Source organism: Macaca fascicularis, chromosome 6 (genome assembly GCF_037993035.2).
Source record: "Macaca fascicularis isolate 582-1 chromosome 6, T2T-MFA8v1.1".
NCBI classification, from domain to species: domain Eukaryota; kingdom Metazoa; phylum Chordata; class Mammalia; order Primates; family Cercopithecidae; genus Macaca; species Macaca fascicularis.
This window is the reverse complement of record NC_088380.1, coordinates 145,593,858-145,614,777: the sequence shown is the minus strand read 5'-3', so window position 1 is coordinate 145,614,777 and position 20,920 is coordinate 145,593,858. Positions and strand designations below refer to the sequence as shown.

The following is a 20,920-nucleotide window of genomic DNA, read 5'->3' as shown; positions in this document are numbered from 1 at the left end:
CTCTCTCCTGTTCAGGACACTGCCTAGGCAGATTGAGGCTAGTTGTGCTTGTTCTTACTCTGGGACTGTGGTTTCTTACCTGGCCCATGGAAGTCTTTGCCAAGGAAGGGCATGTGCTGGTAGATATGCTAAAGCGATCTTAATGTCCCAGCATCATTCCCTCAGCTCTCAGGGCACAACTTATTAGGACATCTGACCAAAAAAGAATCATAGAAGTGAGTCAAAACTTATGTATGGGCTTTGGAGCCAGGCAGGTCTGGACTTCAGTCTCTGCTGTGCTTTTCTGAGCAGTGTGATTTTGAAAAGCCCCATATCTGTCCTCCTATGGGACTAATATGATGTGCTTCACAGATGAGACTTGGATAAATTGAGGCATGGAAGGCATCTTGCCCCGGTGCCTGACATATGATCAGGGCTTAATAAACGGTAGCTACTGTTATCGTTACAACCTCATCCTCTTGATGCTGCTTTTTCTCAAAACGTTTTCTGAAACTCTGCTTTTGAACTCACTGTCCAGCCTGTGGTGTGTTCATATCACTGAACCTCTCTCGATGCTTCTGAGCCCTTGGCCTTTGAGGATAGTTAGGTGTGATTTGGGCAAAGCATCTAAAGACTCTCATAGCCAGGTCTGGTGAACAGGGTGAGCACAGATAGGGGAGAACCAATTTTGTGTCAATCCCCACTAAAAATCGAGGTGTACTTTAAAATGTACTTTTAAATGTACAGATTTTGTGTTTGCGTCTTAAAATCTGGTTCAAACATGATACCTAGAGGAGGTGCAAAAAACATTTTGAACAGTGACAGGATTGTTGCAAAGGAGTCTGGCCTCCTTAGGACTTGAAGCATGTAGCTCAGCGGTTCATCAGTCTCATTCTCTCCCTCCTTCTCGAATCCACTCTGTTAATCTTGTTAATGAAATCTAGAAAAAGAGGCTTTCCCAACCCTTAGCAGTTAAATGAACATCAGCCTACCTCGATTTTGAAGGGCTTCCTGTGCTACCTTCTTATCACCATCTCCCTTGCCGCTCTCTGCTTCTCTTGATGAGAATTTGGCTGCTTGCTTACAGCCTGCCAAGAATTACCCGGCTAATAGGTAAACAAGGATTGAGGCTGGGCATGGTGGCTCATGCCTGTAATCCCAGCACTTTGGGAGGCAGAGGAGGGAGGATTGCTTAAGTCTAGGAGTTCAAGACCAGCCTAGGAAACATAGGGAGCCCTTGTCTCTACTAAAATTTTTTTTTTTTAAAAAGGTTGCAAATTGATGCTTAGATATTTTAGTTTGGCCCTCTTAGTGTTCTAAAAATAAGAACATTTCACATAAAAATCTGGATTTCTGTTTTCAAGTCGAATGCCTGCGTGACAGTGGTAGACCAGCTGAGTAGCAGCTGCTTCCCCGAGTCAAGGCAGGAGGACTCCAGTTTCTACAGTCTCACCACTCCCTGTTGTTTACACCTGGTCCACTGATATACCTGCATCCCTGCCTGGCCCCTGGGACATTTCATTGACACACCTCCAAGTTAAATTTTACTGACTTTCTCCTCGTCCCACAGTCTAATGCTTCTGACCAGGGCTGATCCTAGTGTATATAGGCTCTGGGTACTTAGCAGACAGGGTGGTCTTTGTTGTGGAATATGAGGTGAGCACCTGCAGCAGACTCACGTGCTTTGGGCTTTCCTCAGTCTAAGGCACCCAGAAGACACACCTGCCTATGGGAAGGGGCATTCATTCATCTATTTGTTCAGCAGTTTCAAACTAAGCGCTGTGCTAGGCATGGGGGTGATGAAGGAGACTGACATGGTGCTTGCCCTCTAGAAACTCAGCTTGTTGGAAGTCCTTGATGTCCATGTCCTCAGAATGGAGGGTGCCTCTTGCCAGTGTGTCTTCTCTGTAGTCTCATAAGCACACCTATTCTTCTATTCCTAGTTTCCTTTTGAGCTCAGATTTGGGCAAACTTTTAAGTTAAAGGGATAGGAGGGGTTTGAGGCACCAGCCTACGCAGGTGACATGCTTGAATGATGCCATATTGTATAGTCACTCCTGGATGTCACAACACAGCCTGGAATCTATGACTGCCTTTATAAGTAATAACAGTAACAGCCACCATGTACCCAAGGCCAGTGGTTTGCAATGTAGTACCTCATTTAACTATGAGCTAGATGTTGTTATTATTTTCATGTTGAAGATATGGAAACTAAAACTTAGTTAAAAAACTTTTCCTGAGTCACAAGAAACTGGGATTTGAATTATTCCAGCATCTTAACCACTATGCTGGAGTCAGTGCCTCTCATAACTATGCATATAACATCTCCCAGGTGTGGTTAGATTTGAGAGCTTCTTCTTGCCAAGATATTTCCTTACTGGTCTTAGTAAGGTCTGAAATTCTGTCATCTAAATTTCATGCCTTTATTTCTTGTTAAACAGTAAAAATTCTTGGAGGGGCTCTACATTGTCATCACCAGCACCTTAACATTTTAACCTTTCCTCTGGCAACTAAAGATCAGACATTGAGGGACCCAGGCAGGAGGGAGTCCTTATCTGGAGTAAGGCACTTTTTTTTTTTTTTTTTGGAGACAGGGTCTTGCTCTGTCACCCAGGCTGAAGTGTGGTGGTGCCATCTCAGGTAACTGCAGCCTCTGGTTCCTGGGCTCTAACGATCCTCTTGGCTCAGCCGCCCAAGTCTCTGGGACTATAGGTGTGCACCACCACGCCTGGCTAATTTTTTTGTGTTTTTTGTAGAGATGGGGTTTTGACGTGTTGCCCAGGCTGGTCTTGAACTCTTGGGTTCAAACAATCCACCCACCTTGGCCTCTCAAAGTGCTGGGATTACAGGCATGAGCCTCCGCACCCGGCAGAGAACAAGGTGTTATTTGAAAGTTAAATAACTTTCCAGATGTATGCATATAACATCTCGCAGGTGTAGTTAGCATTGTTGGGAGACCAAAACGAGATCTATGTAAAGTACCCAGCACGGGTTTGGGCTCACAGGAAGATTCCAAGAAATATACTTTTTGTTACTAAGGGAGAGATTGGCAAGCAGAGAAAAAGTGATGACAGGGGAGGTGGGCAGGCTGAAATACCTCCCCATGTGCTAATGTGGGTTCCTCCTTGTTTTCCCAAATGTAATTTCCCAGAGCTCTGGAACCCTCTGGTTCGAATTTCCTGAGACCTTATTACTTTTTTTGCAAGAACAGGTTTAAAAATGGGATAGGAAGGATGAGAGTCCAGGAAAGAGCAAAATGAATAATACTTTGTATTTATCTTTCATCGCTGTCTCCTGAGCTGAGAATGCTCCAGAGACACCATCTCATTAATCCTCTATGTTCTGCACAGGGTGGAAGGAAACAGGTTTTAGGAAGTGGTTTCCAACCTGAGCGTCTTCCTCCCTCAGCCCAGCTGGATTCTCACCTTCCCACTTGCACCCTTCCTCTGTGGTTTGCAGTGGCTCATAGGCACACTGGGGAATTGTGCCCTGCTGGGATGCTTGGGAATCAGCTGGGCCTTAGCTGCCAGCTTTTGTGCATCTGTAGTGGCCATTTGAGGCCTTACTCTCCCATTCATTTATGTGTTTTTTTCTTTTCTAAATATGTGTATTTTTATTGTAAAAATAATACGTACGAGTTTTAAACATCAAACAGTATAATAGCATGTCAAAAAGTAAAAGGCTTTTATTGTTTCCTTTTGCCAGCCCCTGTCCCTAATGTGTTCCCTTAACACGTTCAAGATACCATGGAATCTTCTAGAGTCATTCCCTATGTGTTTTCAAAAGTACCACATACACACAGGACAGCATGCTGCATTCATTTAGCCGTATCACCTCACATGTGCTGGTTCTGAGGCTGACCTTGTGAAAGGAACTGTGAGTGTCCAGACATGTGTGGCTGTGGGGTATAGGGGGGCATGGAGGAAAAGAACGTGCCACCCTAGGCCATATTTTTTCCTGCTTACCTGGGCGCCTAGTTGCAGTGGGTCATTCCCTGTGTTTTCTTTTCTCAGAAGGAGTTTGCCCTGACCAACCCGGAGAAGAGCAGCACCAAAGAAACAGAGAGAAAAGAAACCAAAGCAGAGGAGGAGCTGGACGCGGAAGTCCTGGAGGTGTTCTACCCGACGCATGAGTGGCAGGCCCTTCGGCCAGGTATCAGGCCCAGCCCTGTCCCCACAAAACACACTCTGAATTCAAACTGTGTATGTCCTTTGTCCCCACAGGGCTGCTCCTTCAGGCTGCTCCTCTCTGGCCTGCAGGAGGGAAAGAGCATGGTCTGTCAGAGTGGTATCTGCTGCTGCAGGGCTCAGGGACCTTCATTTTCCAGCAGAACAGAGATTGCAGTGTCTTAGTGCCCTGGAAGGAAGGCAGGTGGTGGGTGGCTGTGGTTTCTGAGCAAGTGATTGAAAACTTTCTTTCCCTGCACTTCTGAAGCACCGGAGAGGCACTGACATGTGCCTCGCTCTGCAAATGCTATTTTGGGCTCTGCTGCTTGGCTCAGTGCTGCTGAAATATTGTTCATGGGAGAGTCCTGAGCGCCAGTGTGGGGCAGGTGTGTTCTGTTGTTAAAGGAACCTGTGCCGAGAAACGGGCTGGTCCTGGCCTGGTTTTTAAATAGTGCATCCTCAGAAGGAACACTATTCTAACCCTTTTGTGAGCCTGGGCCCAGGGCTTAAAATAATGAGAATAGTCAACAATTGCAGAGTCTTCACCATATTCAGGTACTGTACTAGGTGCTTCATATGGGTAATCCTGTTCAATTTTCACAATAATAGGAACTATTATTATGTTTATGTTCAGATGAAAGCATTGAGGCTCAGTGAGGTTAGGTAACTTGTCCTATGTCTTCCAGCTAACTTGCCCTATGCCATTGACCCCAGAGCCTGGGCCCACTCTCTTCCCACTTCTTCCCAGTCCTGGCTGTCCTTGGCTGGAGCCTACTACACTGACACTTGGGACTGTTCTCAGGAGTGGCAAGGTGGATGGCAAGGCCTGGCAGCTGCCACAGTGTAGTTTCATCAGCTTCTTGCCGATATTCATCACCATGTCCTCACTGCCCCCACTGCTGCTGTGCTGGCAGGCCAGCATTTGCTGTGCCAGCCAGCTTTCTGGTAGCAATATTGCTCCTGCTGTGTTTGCACATGGGTAGTTGCTGCCACAGAAGAGTGATGAAGCACCAAGGAAGCCAGGTGGGAGCTAATGGCATTGAGCAGAGGGAACTTTTAGGAATAGAGGTATTGGGTTCAGCAGATCCAACCTCTGCCTGCCACCACCCACCCCTCCCCAACCTGACTTCACTTGAGAACTGAGCCCCACTGGTCTTTAAGGACTAAAACCAGAGGCTCTCAGGGATAGGGCGTGGAAGATGTGGACTATATCCACGATTTTATATATATAGTGTTGCTTTTACCACTTTTATTTTTTTTGAGACAGGGTCTTGCTCTGTCACCCAGGCTGGAGTGCCATGTTGCGATTCTCGGCTCACTGCAACCTCTGCCTCCTGGACTCAAGTGATCCTCCCACCTCAGCCTCCAGAGTAGCTGGGACTATAGGCTCAAGCCACCACACCCAGCTAATTTTTGTATTTTTTTGTAGAGACTGGGTTTTGCCATGTTGCCCAGGCTAGTCTTGAACTCCTGAGCTTGAGCAATCCACCTGCCTCAACCTGCCAAAGTCCTAGGATTACAGACGTGAGCCACCGCACCTGGCCTTCTTGTACCACTTTTAACCATGCAAGTTCCTGGAGCAGATGGAAGTCAGTGTCCTGTGGCCTTGACTCCTACCCTATCTGTTTCTGTGGTTGAGTTAGTAGCTCCCTTCAATCAGTAGCATCCTGGTTCATGTTGCAGACTGAGCAATGTTGATGGTTCTGACCCTGGCCCCTTGCCCAACCCTCTGGGCAGTGGGGCTGCTATTAATGGCTAAAAAGAGCCCCTCTCTGTGTCCTTGGGGAGGGATAGCCAGAGCTTGTGTGACAAGAGTGAGCTGTGGACTCTGAGAGACTCCCAGAGAATTGGAGTAGAGCACTGATTTTTATAGTTAACTTGATGTTTCATTGACATCACCCTCTGCCTTGGAGTTTCTCAAGAGTCCCTGTTAAACTCTTCTGCACAAAATTCCTTTGGAGTTGTCTGAAAGAAGAAAGAGAAGGAAAGAGAAGAAAGAGGTGGAAGATATGTATAGTCCTTATCTTCCACGCCCTATCCCTGAGAGCCTCTGGTTTTAGTCCTTAAGGACCAGTGGGGCTCAGTTCTCAAGTGAAGCCAGGTTGGGGGGGTGTGGGTGGTGGCAGGCAGAGGTCAGGTGTGTTGCAGTTGCACCCAAACACAGAGGCCCTGTAATTCAGAGGGCAAAGCAACTCTGATTCCAGTCATGCCTGCCCCATCCCAGGAGCATTTTTTGCCCACACTGCATCTCAAAAGCAGGACTGGTGAGGGGAGGTTAGGTGGGAGGCTTGTTTTGGCCTCAGTATCTGATGTGGAGTGATTCAGAATCTGATGTCATGGCGTCAGACCAGTGGAGGCCCCAATAAAGGATTGACATGTTTTCTACGTATACTGTTTGGAAACTGACCTTTCAGGGGTCTGTGTGGATAGCTGGCACTTGCCTTCAGCCAGATTATGACACTTAATTTACCACATTCTGAATTCTGTCTGGGAGCTTCCCAACACATCTACCTAAAGGTTAAAAGGAATGTAGCCAGTCCTGGGAACTGGATGGGTAGGTAAATGGGGAGGTGGTATAATTTAGTGGTGAAGAGGACAGACTAGATTCAGCCAGTTTGGGGTTCAAATCCTAGCTTTGCTACTTAGGGGATCTTGGGCAAGTCACAGAATCTTTCTGTTCTTTGATTTTTCCCATTGGTGGCATGGGGGAAGTGTCCTTCCCTGCCTGCTGCAGAGGCTGTTGTATGGAGTGACATGGTAGATGCAAAGCCCTCTGCCTACTTCCTAACATGGAGAAATCGCTCTGTACACATCTGTTCCGATTTTCAGTGGTAAATTCTCCACTTGGCCATCCCTTCAATCCCATTGTGGAATCACTGGATGCCGGTGAGGGTACATGAGCATGTAGGCTTCTGTCCCTGTGACTTTACATGGGGAAGGGAACTTATGATGTGAAGAAGAGACTTGCATGTTCATGAAATGTCCTCCCTCTTTCAACAGATGCTTTGATCAAGGAGCAAGGGTAAGCACAAGCAAAAGGGGTTTGCAGAGTGTTTCCTGTCTAAGAGTCAGTGGCATGGCACAGGAAGATGGTGGACTTTAAGAAAATGGCAAGTTTATATGGACAGTTATTGTCCTTATTGTCCCCAGTTCAGTACCTGCTGTCCCCTCAGGACTCTTCAGGGAGGACCACAGCTCTGTTATCCTTAGGCTCCCAAGAGGGGAACTAGAGTTCGTGGGGTTTTGGCTGTGCTCATTTGAAGGCAAATTTCCAGACTGCCTGCTGCCTGGAACACCAGGCGACAAACTCATGACTTCGTGGGCCTTCCCTGCAGTCCAGGTAGGAATTGGGCCCCAGCCAGTCAGTCCTGGAACAGCTGCAGGTGAATCTCCTGAAGTCTGCCTGCCCCTGTTATTACTGTCAGCATCCTCACTGGGAGCTGCTTGTTCCTAGAAGTGATTTTCCTGTCTCTTTCTTCTGGTTTATTTTGGGATCTACCTCACCTTACGGAGGCACAGCAAGCATTTGAGTGTGGATACAGCATCAGCTGTTCACAAGCAAGCAGAGGAAAGCTGTTTGCTGGCAGGTCCTGTGGGTTCTGGGCAGGGAACTCAGGAATTTGTCCTGGGGCTGAGGACCCCTGAACACTAGGACTTTGTACCTGTGCAGTTGGTATTACAGAATGCCAGTCACAGACACTTCAGTGGGCTCCTGCACCCTGGGCATCTTCTGAGATCCTACTTTGTGCCGGGCATCATCTATAGCCAGAGATATAGGTAATAGCTCACATTTACTGAGCACTGACTCTGCCAGGCATCCTTTGAGGGCAGGTGCTATAACTATCCTCATTTTTACAGATACAACTGAGTCTCAGAAGGAATGACTTAGCCAAACAACCAAAAAGTGGTAGAGTTGGGATTCAAACCTAGATTTGTCTGGCTCTAAGCCCCAGCTCCTAACCGCTGTGCCATACTATCTTCTTGTGTAGCAAAAAGGACATGACCCCTGCCCTCTATCCAGCTCATAATCTCACAAAGGATACAGAGAACAAAGACAAAAACAGCCACCAAAGTATTTTGGATGTCCTGGTGGAAGTGTTTTGTGCTCAGTGAGGGCATAAAGGATGGTATGGCAAGGCCAGAGCCTTCTCTCTTTAACCCTGTGTTCTGTGTGGGGCACTTCATCAAATTTAATGATGCTGAATCTCCAACTCCACCTGCAGCTCTCTTTTTGAGCTGTGTGACCTTGCTCAGGTTGCTTAGAATCTCAGAACCTTAGTTTCCTCATCTGAAGATAGGGATGAAAATATAATACCTACTTCACAGAGATGATGTGAGAATGAAACAAGGTTAATATATGTAAAATGTTCAGCACAGGACCTGACACATAGGCCATATTCAATAAGTGGCTATAGTTGTCATTTAAAAATATATTCCTTTGTTCTGGGCATGGTGGCATACGACTGTAGTCCCAGCTACTCAGGAGGCTGAGGTGGGAGGATTGCTTGAGCCCAGGAGTTTGCATCATTGGTACCTTGGTATCCGTGAATAGCCACTGCATCCAGCCTTGGCAACATAGTCTTTTTAAAAATACATATCTATGTATATACACCTTTGCTACCTCCCTTTCCTTGGGGACATGAAGGGGAAGTGGAGGTAAGGAGGCAGCCCTGGCAGAGGCCCCCTTGTTCTGCTCATTACCCAGTGCTGCATGTTGGTCCCATGTGGGCTCAGAGAAGCATAGCCAGCCAGGAGCAGACCTGGGGCTCCTTATTGACCTGATCTGACTCCAGGCGGCTGTGAGAGTCTCTGAAATATTGGCATTAGCACAAAGAGCCCACTCAATGTGAGCACGCAGGAAGCCTGTGCAGGAACACGTTCATATGAGGGGGAAAAAAAAGAGAAAGAAAAAAATCCAAATCATCAACAACTGATGAGAGCAATCCAAGAATTATAGAGCACCAGCCATCTGGTCAGATCATTTCAGATCTGCACGAGCAATAAGAGGGAATTGAATTTTAAAAACCTCATTTATAGTAGACCAACTACTCTGGTTTCAAGTATTTAAGAGAGGAGTCTGATTTCCTGCAGGCCCTGGACATCTGTCTGAAGGAGCACCTGACTCTGGTCTGGGTGACTCTGTGACACTGTTTCTGCTGGGCCTTTGGCTCTTTGCAGCTTTGGAGGGGCGGTGTGGTTCTCCAGTCCTCTGACACCAAGTGGGTGTGCAACAACTCAATTCAAATCTGCCAATGTCTACGTGGAATTAGTCTCAGATCCCTCAAGTTAAAGGGCTAAGTCCATAAGACTGCTTCCATTTCAGATGGCAGTTGCAAGTCCTGGGCCACCCGTATTTCTGACTGACCAGGTATAAACTGGGGATTCTCACAATCTCCTTCTCAGGTTTGACAATAATTTGCTAGAATGGCTCTCAGGAAAACACTTTATGTTTATTGGCTTATTATAAAAATGCAACTCAGTAACAGCCAAATGGAAGAGTTAGATGCACGGGGCAAGATATTGGAGTGGGGGTAGGGAGTGGTGTGCAGAGCCTCCTAGCACTTCAGTGTGTCCACCAACCCTCATACTGAAGTGGAGTTCAGGAAGCTCTCTGAATCCCGTTGTTTCAGGGCCATTATGGAGGTTTTATTATGTAGGCATGATTGATTAAAGCATTGGCCATTGATAATTGATCTCAATCTCCAGTCCTCCTTCCCTCCCCTGAGGTCAGAGTGGGGTTGGGGCTGGAAGTTCCAGCCCTGTAATCCTGGGTTGGTCTTTCTGGCAACCAGCCTCCATCCTGAAGCTATCTAGAACCTCCAACCAAGAGTCATCTAATCAGTAGAAGAGCCCCATTGTTGGAAAGGGGTTTGGTAGGAATAACAAAATACACTCTTATGGCTCAAAAAATTCCAAGAGTTTTAGAAACAATGAGCCAGGAACCAGGGTCAAAGACTACATATATTTTTTATTATACCACAGTTGGAATGAAGGTGAGACTAAGGGGCAAAGCTCCCAGTGTGTTCTGCCCCCTCCCCAGGTCTGTGGTTGGGAGGCAGGTGACCCACCCTCCTTCCCTCCCTGATCCTGGAGGGATCTCCCTTATGGGTTGTCTCATTCCCCATGGTCCCCAAGAGTATAATCTCTTCTGTCCCATCCTTCATACACAGACATGCACACACATGTGAGGCCCATGAGATTGGGTGGGAGTGAGGTTGTTGGTTCAGGACACTTCATGCCTAAGCCCCTGTGGCTCATCAAAGTGTGGCAGTGGGACTTCTTAGCTGCTGTTAAGAAAGTAATGACTTGAGGGGGATAGCCTGGGGTCTTTGTTGGATGATGTTTCACCCTGGCTCAAGCACAGTGCTGGAAATGTGGGGCAGGGGCCAAATAGAAGAAACAGCCTGATTATGTTGGGGTGGTCTGTCTTGCTTCTTGGACATGAGTTGCTATCTCTGGCAACTTTTCAGGATGAAGTATTCAACAGAGCTTACTTTTGGTGCTACTACTTTCTGCACAGTGCCACCCTTCTTACTTTGAGGGCTTTCTAGTCTTCTGGGGATTTCCTTAGAACTTCATTTGTTCCTCTTCTACCTATACTTCTGGTCCCTCCCTCTATAATTTCCACCTCCCCAGCCTTTGTTAAGCATTCTCCACTCTGAGCATCTCCTTTGCTCCTTGGTAATACAAGCTTGTTAGAGAGAACCACTTGGAGGATGGCAGGATGCCAGGTCTCTTGAGGCCTGTAGGAGCAGTTTCTGAGGCTTCAAATTATCCTGTACTGGGAGAGAAAAAAAGATGGTGGGCTGGAATACAGGAAGGCCCCAGGAGGCTCCATGAGGACAGTTTAGATCACTTCATTGCAGAGAGACCTCATTTCTCACGTAGGGAGGTCTCTTCACTAGCTTCCCAGGATGGTTAATCACTGCCCCTCAGCAGCTAAATCCCACAGCCCCCTGGGAGAGCAGGTGGAGGCCAGGCTAGGAAGGCCTGCAACCTCCGTGGCAGCCACTGCCAAGACTGAGGCCATTTTGCAGCCGGCTGGCTGAGTTCTGCTCTGGCACCAAAGCATCTCTGCCCTGGCTTTGGCCTTCATTACCCGGATGGGACAGGCCAGGGTCCAGTTTGCAATCTGTGCATTTGGGTGGTGATGGAGAGCAGCTGTTGACCATCCTCTTTCTAACAAGCATTTGTATGCTTAATGCGCACCCTGAAGCTCTTATCTTCCCCTTCCTCTGCTTCTATCCACCTGTTCTCTCTGAGGTTTAATCAGGAGTGCTGAGCAGAGTGGCATAGCCTCAGCTCTCAAAGATTGGGACACCCAGATGGCTGAGATGGAAAACTTAGACCAAGTGGGGATGATGGAAACTAGCTGCCAAAATAGTCCCAGCCCTCATGCCACAGACTTTGTTTTAGTTCAGAGAACCTTTGTAGCTCTGAATTTTTTCCTTTTCTAATATTGGCCTCACCCCACTGGCCAAGACAACCCAGGGCATCTCCATGGTTAAGACTAACCAGGACTAGGAGTAGTTCTCAAGGGCTTGCCTAGAGCTTGAATGAGAGGCCCTTTCCCAGAACCTGTTAGTTTTGTCAGAGCCTTGGAGTTAGGAATTGGTCTATAACTTAGAGATAGTACTTCACTAGGTAAAGAAGAGAACAAACTATGAATAGTGGTGTTGGTGGGGATAACATGAATAGAGACCTGAAGTGAGAGTATATCTGCTTGTCTGGAGTGACAGGTATGTGTAAGGGAAAAATGAGGTGGCGGGGATGGGTGGCATCCACTCTGTCAGCGGTGGGGGCCAGTGAGGGGGAGGGAGGAGATCAGAAGGAGAACTGACAAGCCAGTAGATTTAAAGGTGTGAAACTAAGTGTAACAGATGAGTCTGTCATAGAATCCAACCAGGAGCTGTGCTGGGAGATGAGGAGATGAAGAAAGATGATGTAAACTCCTGGGTTTGAGGAGTTTGATAGTAGAAGAGGAGAACTAAAAGGGCAATTTCAGTTAGAGATAGCCATATCAGAAAACTTGTTCATTTTGGGTTCCATTTGTTGAACTTCTGGAAGTATAGTGCTTGATGCCAGGGATACCATGGTGGGCATGACAGAGGTTGCCCACCTGGGCTTATAGTGATGAAGGACCCCCTATAGGAAGGTGACTCATTGGGAATGCAGAGGACACTGAAGGAAAGGCTTCGCTGAGGTGGGGTCATTGGAGCTGGATGGAGAGAGGTTTTGTGTATGTTGGAAGGCAGAGGGGAAAGGAATCAGTGTTGACAGATTTATAATCCCATAGAGGAGATCACTGATGGGGCAAAGTTATTTAGGTAGCAGATGGACAGTCTTGGCTTTATAAATGTGATGAGACTGAGAAATTAGAATCAGAGGCTGGAAGGGGACACAGAAAGGTAGTAGCGATATAGACAGAAATTGAAGAAGCTCCTATTAGATGTCTTCAGTTTTCTGAGCCAAGCTGAGGGTGGTCTTCTGCTTTGGGCGATGAAAGAGAAGTATCCATTTGGGTGCTTGGGAAATGGAAGGTTGGGAAGAACTACCATGGGGAAAGTTCTTGGACAACCAAGAGGTCAGAACTAAGCATCACCCAGTGTTAGGAAAGGTCCAGTTAACATCTGACAACCTGACACTGTGGTGGGTGAGGTTTGTTGACTTTCTTGAGTAATCTAAGCCCTGGGCAGTGCATAGGTGGACAGTGAGATGGTTGGAATCTGAGGGACGATAGGCGGATCGTTCTGGGGACTCTTGGGTTGTCTCTGGGTATGGCGAGGGAGACTTTTGTCCATCTGGCCTGTGGGGCTTTGTGAAGCCAGGTTTCTGGCAAGCTCTGGAGAGCTTTTTGGAAGCTCCTCTGAACCTGCTCCAACCTTCCCTCTTCTGAAGACAGGGAACATCAAGGGAACTCTTTGAGGCCCTGGCAGTGCACAGGGCAGGGTGGGGGTGGCACCCCACTAGCCACTGATCTTTTGGCAGCCTCTCAAGAGCACACATGAAGCACGGCCTTGTGTGCAGGGGCTCTGTAAGCCTTTTGTTGCCTGGGTGCTAGTCAAGCTGATTATATTTCTGTTCATGTGGGGGTTTTGTTTTGTTATTATTCATAAACTCATAAGTTGTTGGTTTTGCCTTATTTCCCATAATATGTGGATTTGGGCAAACAAAGATTGAGTTTTAGTTTAATTTCTTTAATTCCCAGAACAGTCTGTTTATGATTTGTGTAATGCAGCTGTTTGGAAGAAGAGAACCATTTCTTTTGATTAAAAGTTTTCGGATTTGATTACCTATGGCCATAATTAGTTTATCTGGGCAGAGGTGAGTTTTTAAGGAATAGTAATATGGTATATTTGTAAAGTTCTTTTTCCTTAGGGGAAAAAAGAAACGACCCTTGCTCCTCACCCCAGTAACCCTCTAAATGTTGTATAAACATCATCTTTTTAATCTCTATTCCATCATCTCCCAGTTTGGTCAAGTCATTCAGGCTCTTCCTTTTTTTTTTTTTTTTTCCGAGACAGAGTCTCGCTTTGTCACCCAGGCTGGGGTGCAATGGCATGATCTCGGCTCACTGCAACCTCCACCTGCCAGTCTCAAGCAATTCTCCTACCTCAGCCTCCTGAGTAGCCAGGACTACAGGCGCCGGCCACCATGCCTGGCTGATTTTTGCATTTTCAGTAGAGACGGGGTTTCACCATGCTGGCCAGGCTGGTCTTGAACTCATGACCTCGTGATCTGCCAGCCTCGTCCTCCCAAAGTGCTAGGATTATAGACGTGAGCCACCGCGCCTGGCCAAGTCATTCAGGCTCTTAGAGGATAAGGAGGTTGTCTAGTATCTCATGACCAAGAAATGACTGAGGGGATCCTAGAATGGAAGGGGCTTACCAAAAAAAGAAAAAAGACAGAGGGGAAATAGGACCCAGGAATTCCAGTCTAGCAGTTGGGTGGGGAAAGGAAGAAAACTGATTTTTTTTTTTTTTTTAACATCCCCTTGTGCTAGGTGCTTTGTATATATTAAGTCCTCAAGATACCCCATAAGGGAGTAGTTATGTTTTCTCTTGGTCTCTTTTGGAGCCCGTGGTCCATTGGTAAAGGGGCTTCAGATCCCATTGCTTTTCCCAGATTTCCTTTCTTCTTAAGATGGAATCTGCGGGGTCATGATCTGAAAGCAGTTTTATTTGAAGTTTACATGGGAACAAAATAATGTGAATTTTGGAGGCCTTTGACACTGAGAGGGGGAATTATTCAAGCAGACACAGAATTATCAAGCTGCCCTGTTTGGGTTTCTAGGTTGGATCTTAGGGATTGATTCTGATGTCCCTAAACACAGTGGAGTAAGCAGCCCTGTGTGCAGTATGATTTGAGGACTGTTAGCTGGCTTTAGATTCCCACGGGGTTAAATTGTAGATGGAGAGGCTGGAGGAATTGTTCCCTAAAGACGGTTAGCATTTTAGCTTCCAGTATTTGATCAAAGTAGCTAGCTGAGGATACCTTGGAGTTAGGTATAGAGCAGTAGATTTCAAAGGGGAGGCTCTTTTACAAAGCTGGCAGTAATGGAGGCACCCACATAAAGTGTTTCATTTACAAGAGTCCGTCTTAGTTTTGAAGTTGAGGGATGTACTTTGTGGGGTGAAGAGAAGAAGAAAAGTTCTAAGGAATGCTGAACATTTTTCACCTATTTGCTGGCTTCATCTGACACTGCTGATGCATATCAATGAGTCTTTGTTCTAAAGTGGCCATTTGAACACAATACTCTCTCTTTTTTCTCTTTTCCTTGTTTTCATGCTCTCAGCCCCTTTCCCTTTTCCCTTCCTTCACACCCTGCCATCCCTGCCACCTCTGCCACCTTACCTTCCTAGCTGCCTCTACCTGCAGCTGAGTGGCAGGTGGCAGGGATGAATAGATGGAGGGGTCTGTAGCTGGGGGAATATTTTCTCAATTCTGCTAGCATCAAAGAAATGACTTCCAAGCCAATTCTTCTAGCCACGTATTTCGCTGATCAGTGAGAACTAGAGGAGAAACACATTAACGTTGCCAGAGAGGGGATTTGGGAAAAATCAAGTCTGTGGAACTGAGTGATCTAAAGTTATAAGCATTAAAAACAAATCCTGGAGTGCAGCTGGAATTCTTCCCAGCCTGCCTCCCACAGCCCTGTCCCTTGACACACACACCATGTGGCACATGAATAGTTTGTACCTCAGCTTTCCCAAAGATCCTAATACTAATGACAAGGTGTCCATTTGTGTTGCCCATCATTGGATATTTCTGGGCATAACGTGGGAAAAAAAAGCAATCCCAGGGGCTTTTTTCCCTTTTTGTGACCTCTTTGTTTCCATACGCTTGAAAAGGCTTTGGAATAGAACTCTCTTGAATTGAGCACACCTACCTGCTCATCTATTTTCCCTCCATCTGGCACCAGTCCAGAGTGAGGTCTTAGGAGAACAATGGCCTTTTCTTTACCCTTAATCCAGGAAGGTGCTTCTTGTCAAGAGAAAAAAAATCTTCTGGTTGTATGGGCAGAACTTCAAGTGGAGTATTTCGTCTCCTTTGGAAGAAAGATAAAGCCTATATGCCCTTTCTTCAGTGAGACATGTTCTTCACAGAGGCAATGGCCAAGAGCTCAGCCCAGGTTGTATGCTGGCATTCGATTGTTGCTGCCGTGCCTTGAATATAGCATATAGTATAATGTTTTAGAGTTAGTCCACCTGGGTTCACACCTCTGCTCTGTCTTTTATAGCTAGTAGCTGGGCAAGTTACTTAATTACACTAAAGATTAATGAACTATCCCTTTCTGTAAAATAGGGGTAGTAATAATGCATTCTTCTGAGGATTATTTTAAATAGTAAATAAAGTAAACATGAAATGTTTACTGTAATGCCAGGTGCATAGTAATAGCTCGGTAAATGTTAGCTGCTGTTTTTTCTGTTGTATTAAAAATCAGTGGACATCAGATGAACCCAAATTGAGGTACAGTTTGCAGAATAACTGACCAGCACTTTTCAAGTATGTCCAGGTGACGAAAGACAAAGACTGAGGAACTATCACAGATTGGAGGAGACAAAGGAGACGTGACGATGAAATACAGTGTGATAACCTGTATTTAGATTGTAGTGGATTAGATTGTGCAAAAGAGAAAAACATTAATGGAAAAACTGGTGAAACCCAGTAAAGTCTATAGTTTAGTTACTACTGTTGTATACATGTTAATTTCTTAGTTTTGATAATTGTCCTATAGTTTTGTAAGATGTTAATAGCAGGGAAATCTGGGTGAAGAGTATACGGGAACTCTGTATTTTTTTTCTTTTTTTTTTTTGCAACTTTTCTGTAAGTCTAAAATTATTTCAAAATAAAAAGCTAAAATAGAATAATGTCTAAGTGATCGTTTTAAGTAAAGGAGAAACTCACCAGGGTATAGCTGTGCCCCCAGCATAATAGGTAACACCTGAGTCAGTCTTGCCTCCCATGTCAGAGGGAGGGCTCTTACTCAGGGACCCCAACACCTGCCTCTTAAGCACCTGCACACCTGCTGTAGATGTACCACACCTGAGATGCACCTGGCATCCTCAGGCAAGGTCTGTTCTAGGCAGATAATTGGTCAGATAGCAATGCAGACACACACCCCAGATCAGATCCTGCAGCGAGGCCATACAGCGACTGGGGAGGAGGCCACTCATGTGGCATTAGGACTCTCTGCAGGGGTGAGTGATCAGGGCACTTGTCTCTGTTCTTTGGAATATAAATGAAATTCTGCCTGTTTTATCCTACTACCTAAGCACCAATCACTATGGCAGTATGTTTGTGGATTGTAATGCCTACCCCTACGCTCATTGTTTGATCATCCAGGGAAAGAAAAATAAGTTCAAGCCTTTGCAATAATTTATTATTTTCTTTCCTGCCAAGTGCCTTGCTTTTGCACAAAGCAGATATTTTGCTTGCTTTTCTTAAGTGTAAAAGGTACATGTACTTTTCTTATGACTGATGTGGCCATCCCTGTCATGCTAATAGCAGGGTTTGTAGAAAAAAGCCATTATTATCATTGGAAGAATGTGAGTCTTGGAGTTTTTATTTTTGCATTGAAGTCAGCTATCGGGGGTTCTGGAAAGTATAGAGTCTTTCATTCTAGCACACAACTCCCCTACAAGCATTTACACTCAGAATCCCATATTTTTTAAGTTAAAAAAATCAATGCTAAAAAATGTTCTTTGTATTTTAACTCAATGGCTAAGGTATACTGCTTTTTGCTATTGATTTACGAATTTTATTGTCAGACCCTTGGGATGTATGTGGATTACTCAATGCTGTGACAAATGGCTAGGCTCTGAATTATGTATTGTATTACGGGGGAGTTCATAAACCATATTTTTCTATGGGTTATTTTAGGCATAAGACTAGTGAACTGCCATTTCTCTTTTAGTTACACGTGACTTTAAAAAGGTGGAGGATGCCAGTGGGAAGAAGTGGCTGGCTCAAGATTGAATAGCCAACGGCCCCAAAACCTTGTGAATGCAGAAGGTTGAAGTGGACAGACCTTGGGTGTGGATTGGGAGAATTGAGAGAGGAGAGAGAATCTGCTGGAAATCAAGCCTTTTGCTGCACCTTTGCTCAGGCTAGAGCCCTAGCAGAAAAATGACTGGCTTCCCCTCTCCTGGGGCTTCTGAGTCCTGAGAGTCCTACACCCTGAGTGGGCCTTCCCTACTCCTGCCTCCCCCTCCCCTACACAGCCACTTATGCTGATGGATGTGCAAACCCTTTACAGACAGTTTGGCACAGCTTCGCTTGCAGAGATCATCTGTCTCTTTTGACTGAGCAACTTTATGTTTGCGGCTCCTTTTCCTTGCACAGAGAGAAATTGCCTTGTGCCGGCTTCTGCCTTCTGATGGAAATGTTTACCTTCCCTAGGGAAAGGCACTATTCTTTGGGGGTAATGTCTGCTGGTGCTCCCCACCCCTCGTGGGAACATAAGCCTGTGCTCAAGGGTGGACCGGAGGAGGCGGCCGTTGGAGCGTGCACGATTGCTACCGGGGCAGCCATCTGCCAGTGTCGCGGCTCACAGCCTGCCTCTGAGCAGGCCGCCGGGAGGGAGTGTCTGCACTCCTGGGGCCTGCATGCATTATGCACAGCCCATTCCCTAAATGAGCTTTCTAAGGGTATATAACTCCTTTCTACTCTGTTCTTGTATGGCCTGCCTCAGGGCACCTTTCAGAATCTCCCCTAATTATGCTTCTAGTGCCAAGGATTTAGAATTTCTGGTAACAGCTGATTTTTTTTTTTGATAGATTTCTGCAATTGCAATTGATTTATAGTTATAGGAGGATTTGTTTCTTCCAGGGAAATTATCAACACTGCGATTATACAGTTTCATGTCAGTGGTATTTTGACTTTATCCACAGCCACAGTCCAGCCTCCTTGGCCTGCCTAGCTTCTTCTGGAATGGACCCCTTGTAATTTGAGGAGGCTGTTCTAGCATTAGAATGAAATCTGAGCTTCCAGTTGCCGACCACCACCTTCCCCACAGATCGCCCCCCTCTTCCCCACCTTCTCTTCCTGAGATGGAGGAGTATTTTCACAGGCTGCTTAGAAAAAGGAGATTCATAACATGACTCAATCGTCACCCACAGATCTAGGATTCCTGCCATCCAGTAAATTTTGGCAGGCAGGCTGTGTGTATGGAGGGCGAGTCCTGCCCCCCTATCCCTGTCCTGCTCTCCTCATTGCGTGTGCCTCTTGGGTGGAGTCTGGGTTGTCTAGCCTCTCATTTCTTCCGCTTTTCCTCTGAGCAGCCCTTCCTTCGTCTCTAGGGTTGGCCTTTAGTATCTGTAAGGAAAAGAGGACAGTGTCTCACATTCCTGGGACTTCACGGAGAGACCCTTGGGAAGAGTTCAAGTTCTGAGGTGTTTGGGTACTTGCCATGTGCCTACTGCTGCGTTAAATACAGTGAGGGCATAGCAGAGTGCCTGGGCCTTAAGCCTTAATCCTTAACCACAGCCTACCTGGGAATCAATTCAAACAAAAAGATTGGCAGTCCTACTAACCCACTCAAGGATCTGGATATGCAGGTGTCCTTGTGTCTGTCATTATGTTGATATGTCAGGGTCATTGAGGCCTCCAGGCTAGTGCTAGTGAGGCCATGATACTGTTGAAAGTGAGTTACTGGTAACGTTGGGTTTTCCTTTGCCCTCTGCTGGGGGAGAGGAGAGGAAAAGGGGCATTAGGTTCCAGAAAATCCTTGGCTATGAAGACTTTGGTTCAACTTTGTCTTCCTTTTACCCATCTCTAGATAAGACAAAAGGACCCTGAGTAAGAGTAGGGAGCAGAGTGGGACTTTGGGGAATCAGAGGCAATGAGAGACCAGCAGGGGCAGAGAGAGCACTTCTGGCCTACCAGCCTATTAGAATCAGAGCAAGGAGTGCCTTCTTCAGCCTCGCTAGCCAGGGAGACCCACGCTGGACCCATTGTTGGCATGGTCTAGGAGGAGCCAGGAGGCCCCTGCCAAGTCTGTCACCTACAATTATTGTTGCTACGTCTGAGCCGCATGCTCCCCTCTTTAAAGGCTCACAGCTACAGCAGAGCAAAAGGTCCTGAGCTGCTTGGCTCCTGCAGCGTGGAGGCTGACACACAGGGAGGGACTTAGGACAAATCTGGACCAGACCAGGTGTGGCTTCTTTTTAACCTAGCCAATAGGAAGCCCTTGTTTTAGGAACCTCCACCCCAGTCTGTGTAGATATGTCTAGAGCTGAGCCTCTTTCTTCCAGTTTGGCCTTTGTGGGCTCTCCTTCCCATTTCTGGCCTCAACAAACTGACCTGCCAGCAGGTTCTGGAGCCTTCCCAGGCCTGCAGCAAATAGGGCTTGGCAATGATAAGATCTGTGGTAGGGCTGCATTTATTGGATGTCCTTTGAAATGAACTTTCCCGTAGTCCATAAGTGCCTCCTGGGAGCTTCTTCAGGGTCCTGGCTTCCCTTGAACTTCATGCTTGTGCTGACTCCCACACACATTTCTGTGTTTTTCATTTTAAAGATGATTGGTGATGAATTGGGGGAGGGGAGTGAGAATTTGCTTTCCTCTGCACCAGAAGTGCAGTGCTGCTAATTTCATTCTGCACACTTTGTCTCTGAGATGAGCAGGGTCCTCTGTGCCCATGTTTAGTACTGCTGTGTTGCTGGACTCTCCTGGCAAAAATTAGGCTAATGTCTCCAACAACTGCATTAGCCACTGAAATGAGGTTCTAAATTGAAGGTACTACACCAAGTCTCTCTCCAAGGTATCGCCTTGTTCTGGCTTTTATTATTCAAATTCATTCTCTCAGTGATTCTCCACAGACTGACTGGCACACTGGTTCAGTGCAGCACATTGTACTAGCCGAAAGGCAAGATCACCTTTTAAGAAGAGGGAGGAAGGAAAGGAGTGGGGGGAAAGGCAAAAGAGGAATACTTGCTGGGGTGCAAAGAATCAGAACTCTTATTCTAAGAGCGGCTTGGTGGGCCTGTGCAATGCTCAGAGATAGGAGGCAAAGGGATCAGACCTAGAATAGGGTGGAGGGGTACCTTCGGTGGGGATGTCATTGCAGTAGTGGTATCTATGCCTTATAAGTTCACTATATCTTCCTTCCCTTTCTTGTTTACTGAGCACCTAATGCCTCACAGGGTGCTGAGAATTTTGAGGTGGGAGACCAAAGATCAAAAGGACAGAAATCTTTCCCTTAAGAAGCTCTTGATCAGCTGGATGCAGTGGCTCACACCTGTAATCCCAGCGCTTTGGGAAGCCGAGGCAGGC

The 20,920-nt window shown here is 46.5% G+C and overlaps 1 protein-coding gene across 11 annotated transcripts in view; it reads left to right on the top strand.

Moving 5' to 3' along the window:
* Positions 1-20,920, top strand: part of SIL1 (SIL1 nucleotide exchange factor) — a 242,322-nt gene that overhangs the window by 74,598 nt on the left and 146,804 nt on the right. For 7 of the 11 annotated variants that reach the window (XR_012414144.1, XM_005557917.4, XM_045394934.2 and 4 more), the window contains one exon: positions 3,993-4,131. Coding sequence is in view for 10 of the 11 variants with exons in the window: in XM_005557917.4 (XP_005557974.2) it covers positions 3,993-4,131 (139 nt within the window). In the remaining variant the exon portion in view is untranslated. The remainder of the gene's footprint in view (positions 1-3,992; positions 4,132-20,920) is intronic. The other 4 variants (XM_073994363.1, XM_045394936.2, XM_073994364.1 and 1 more) reach the window with 1 other exon arrangement.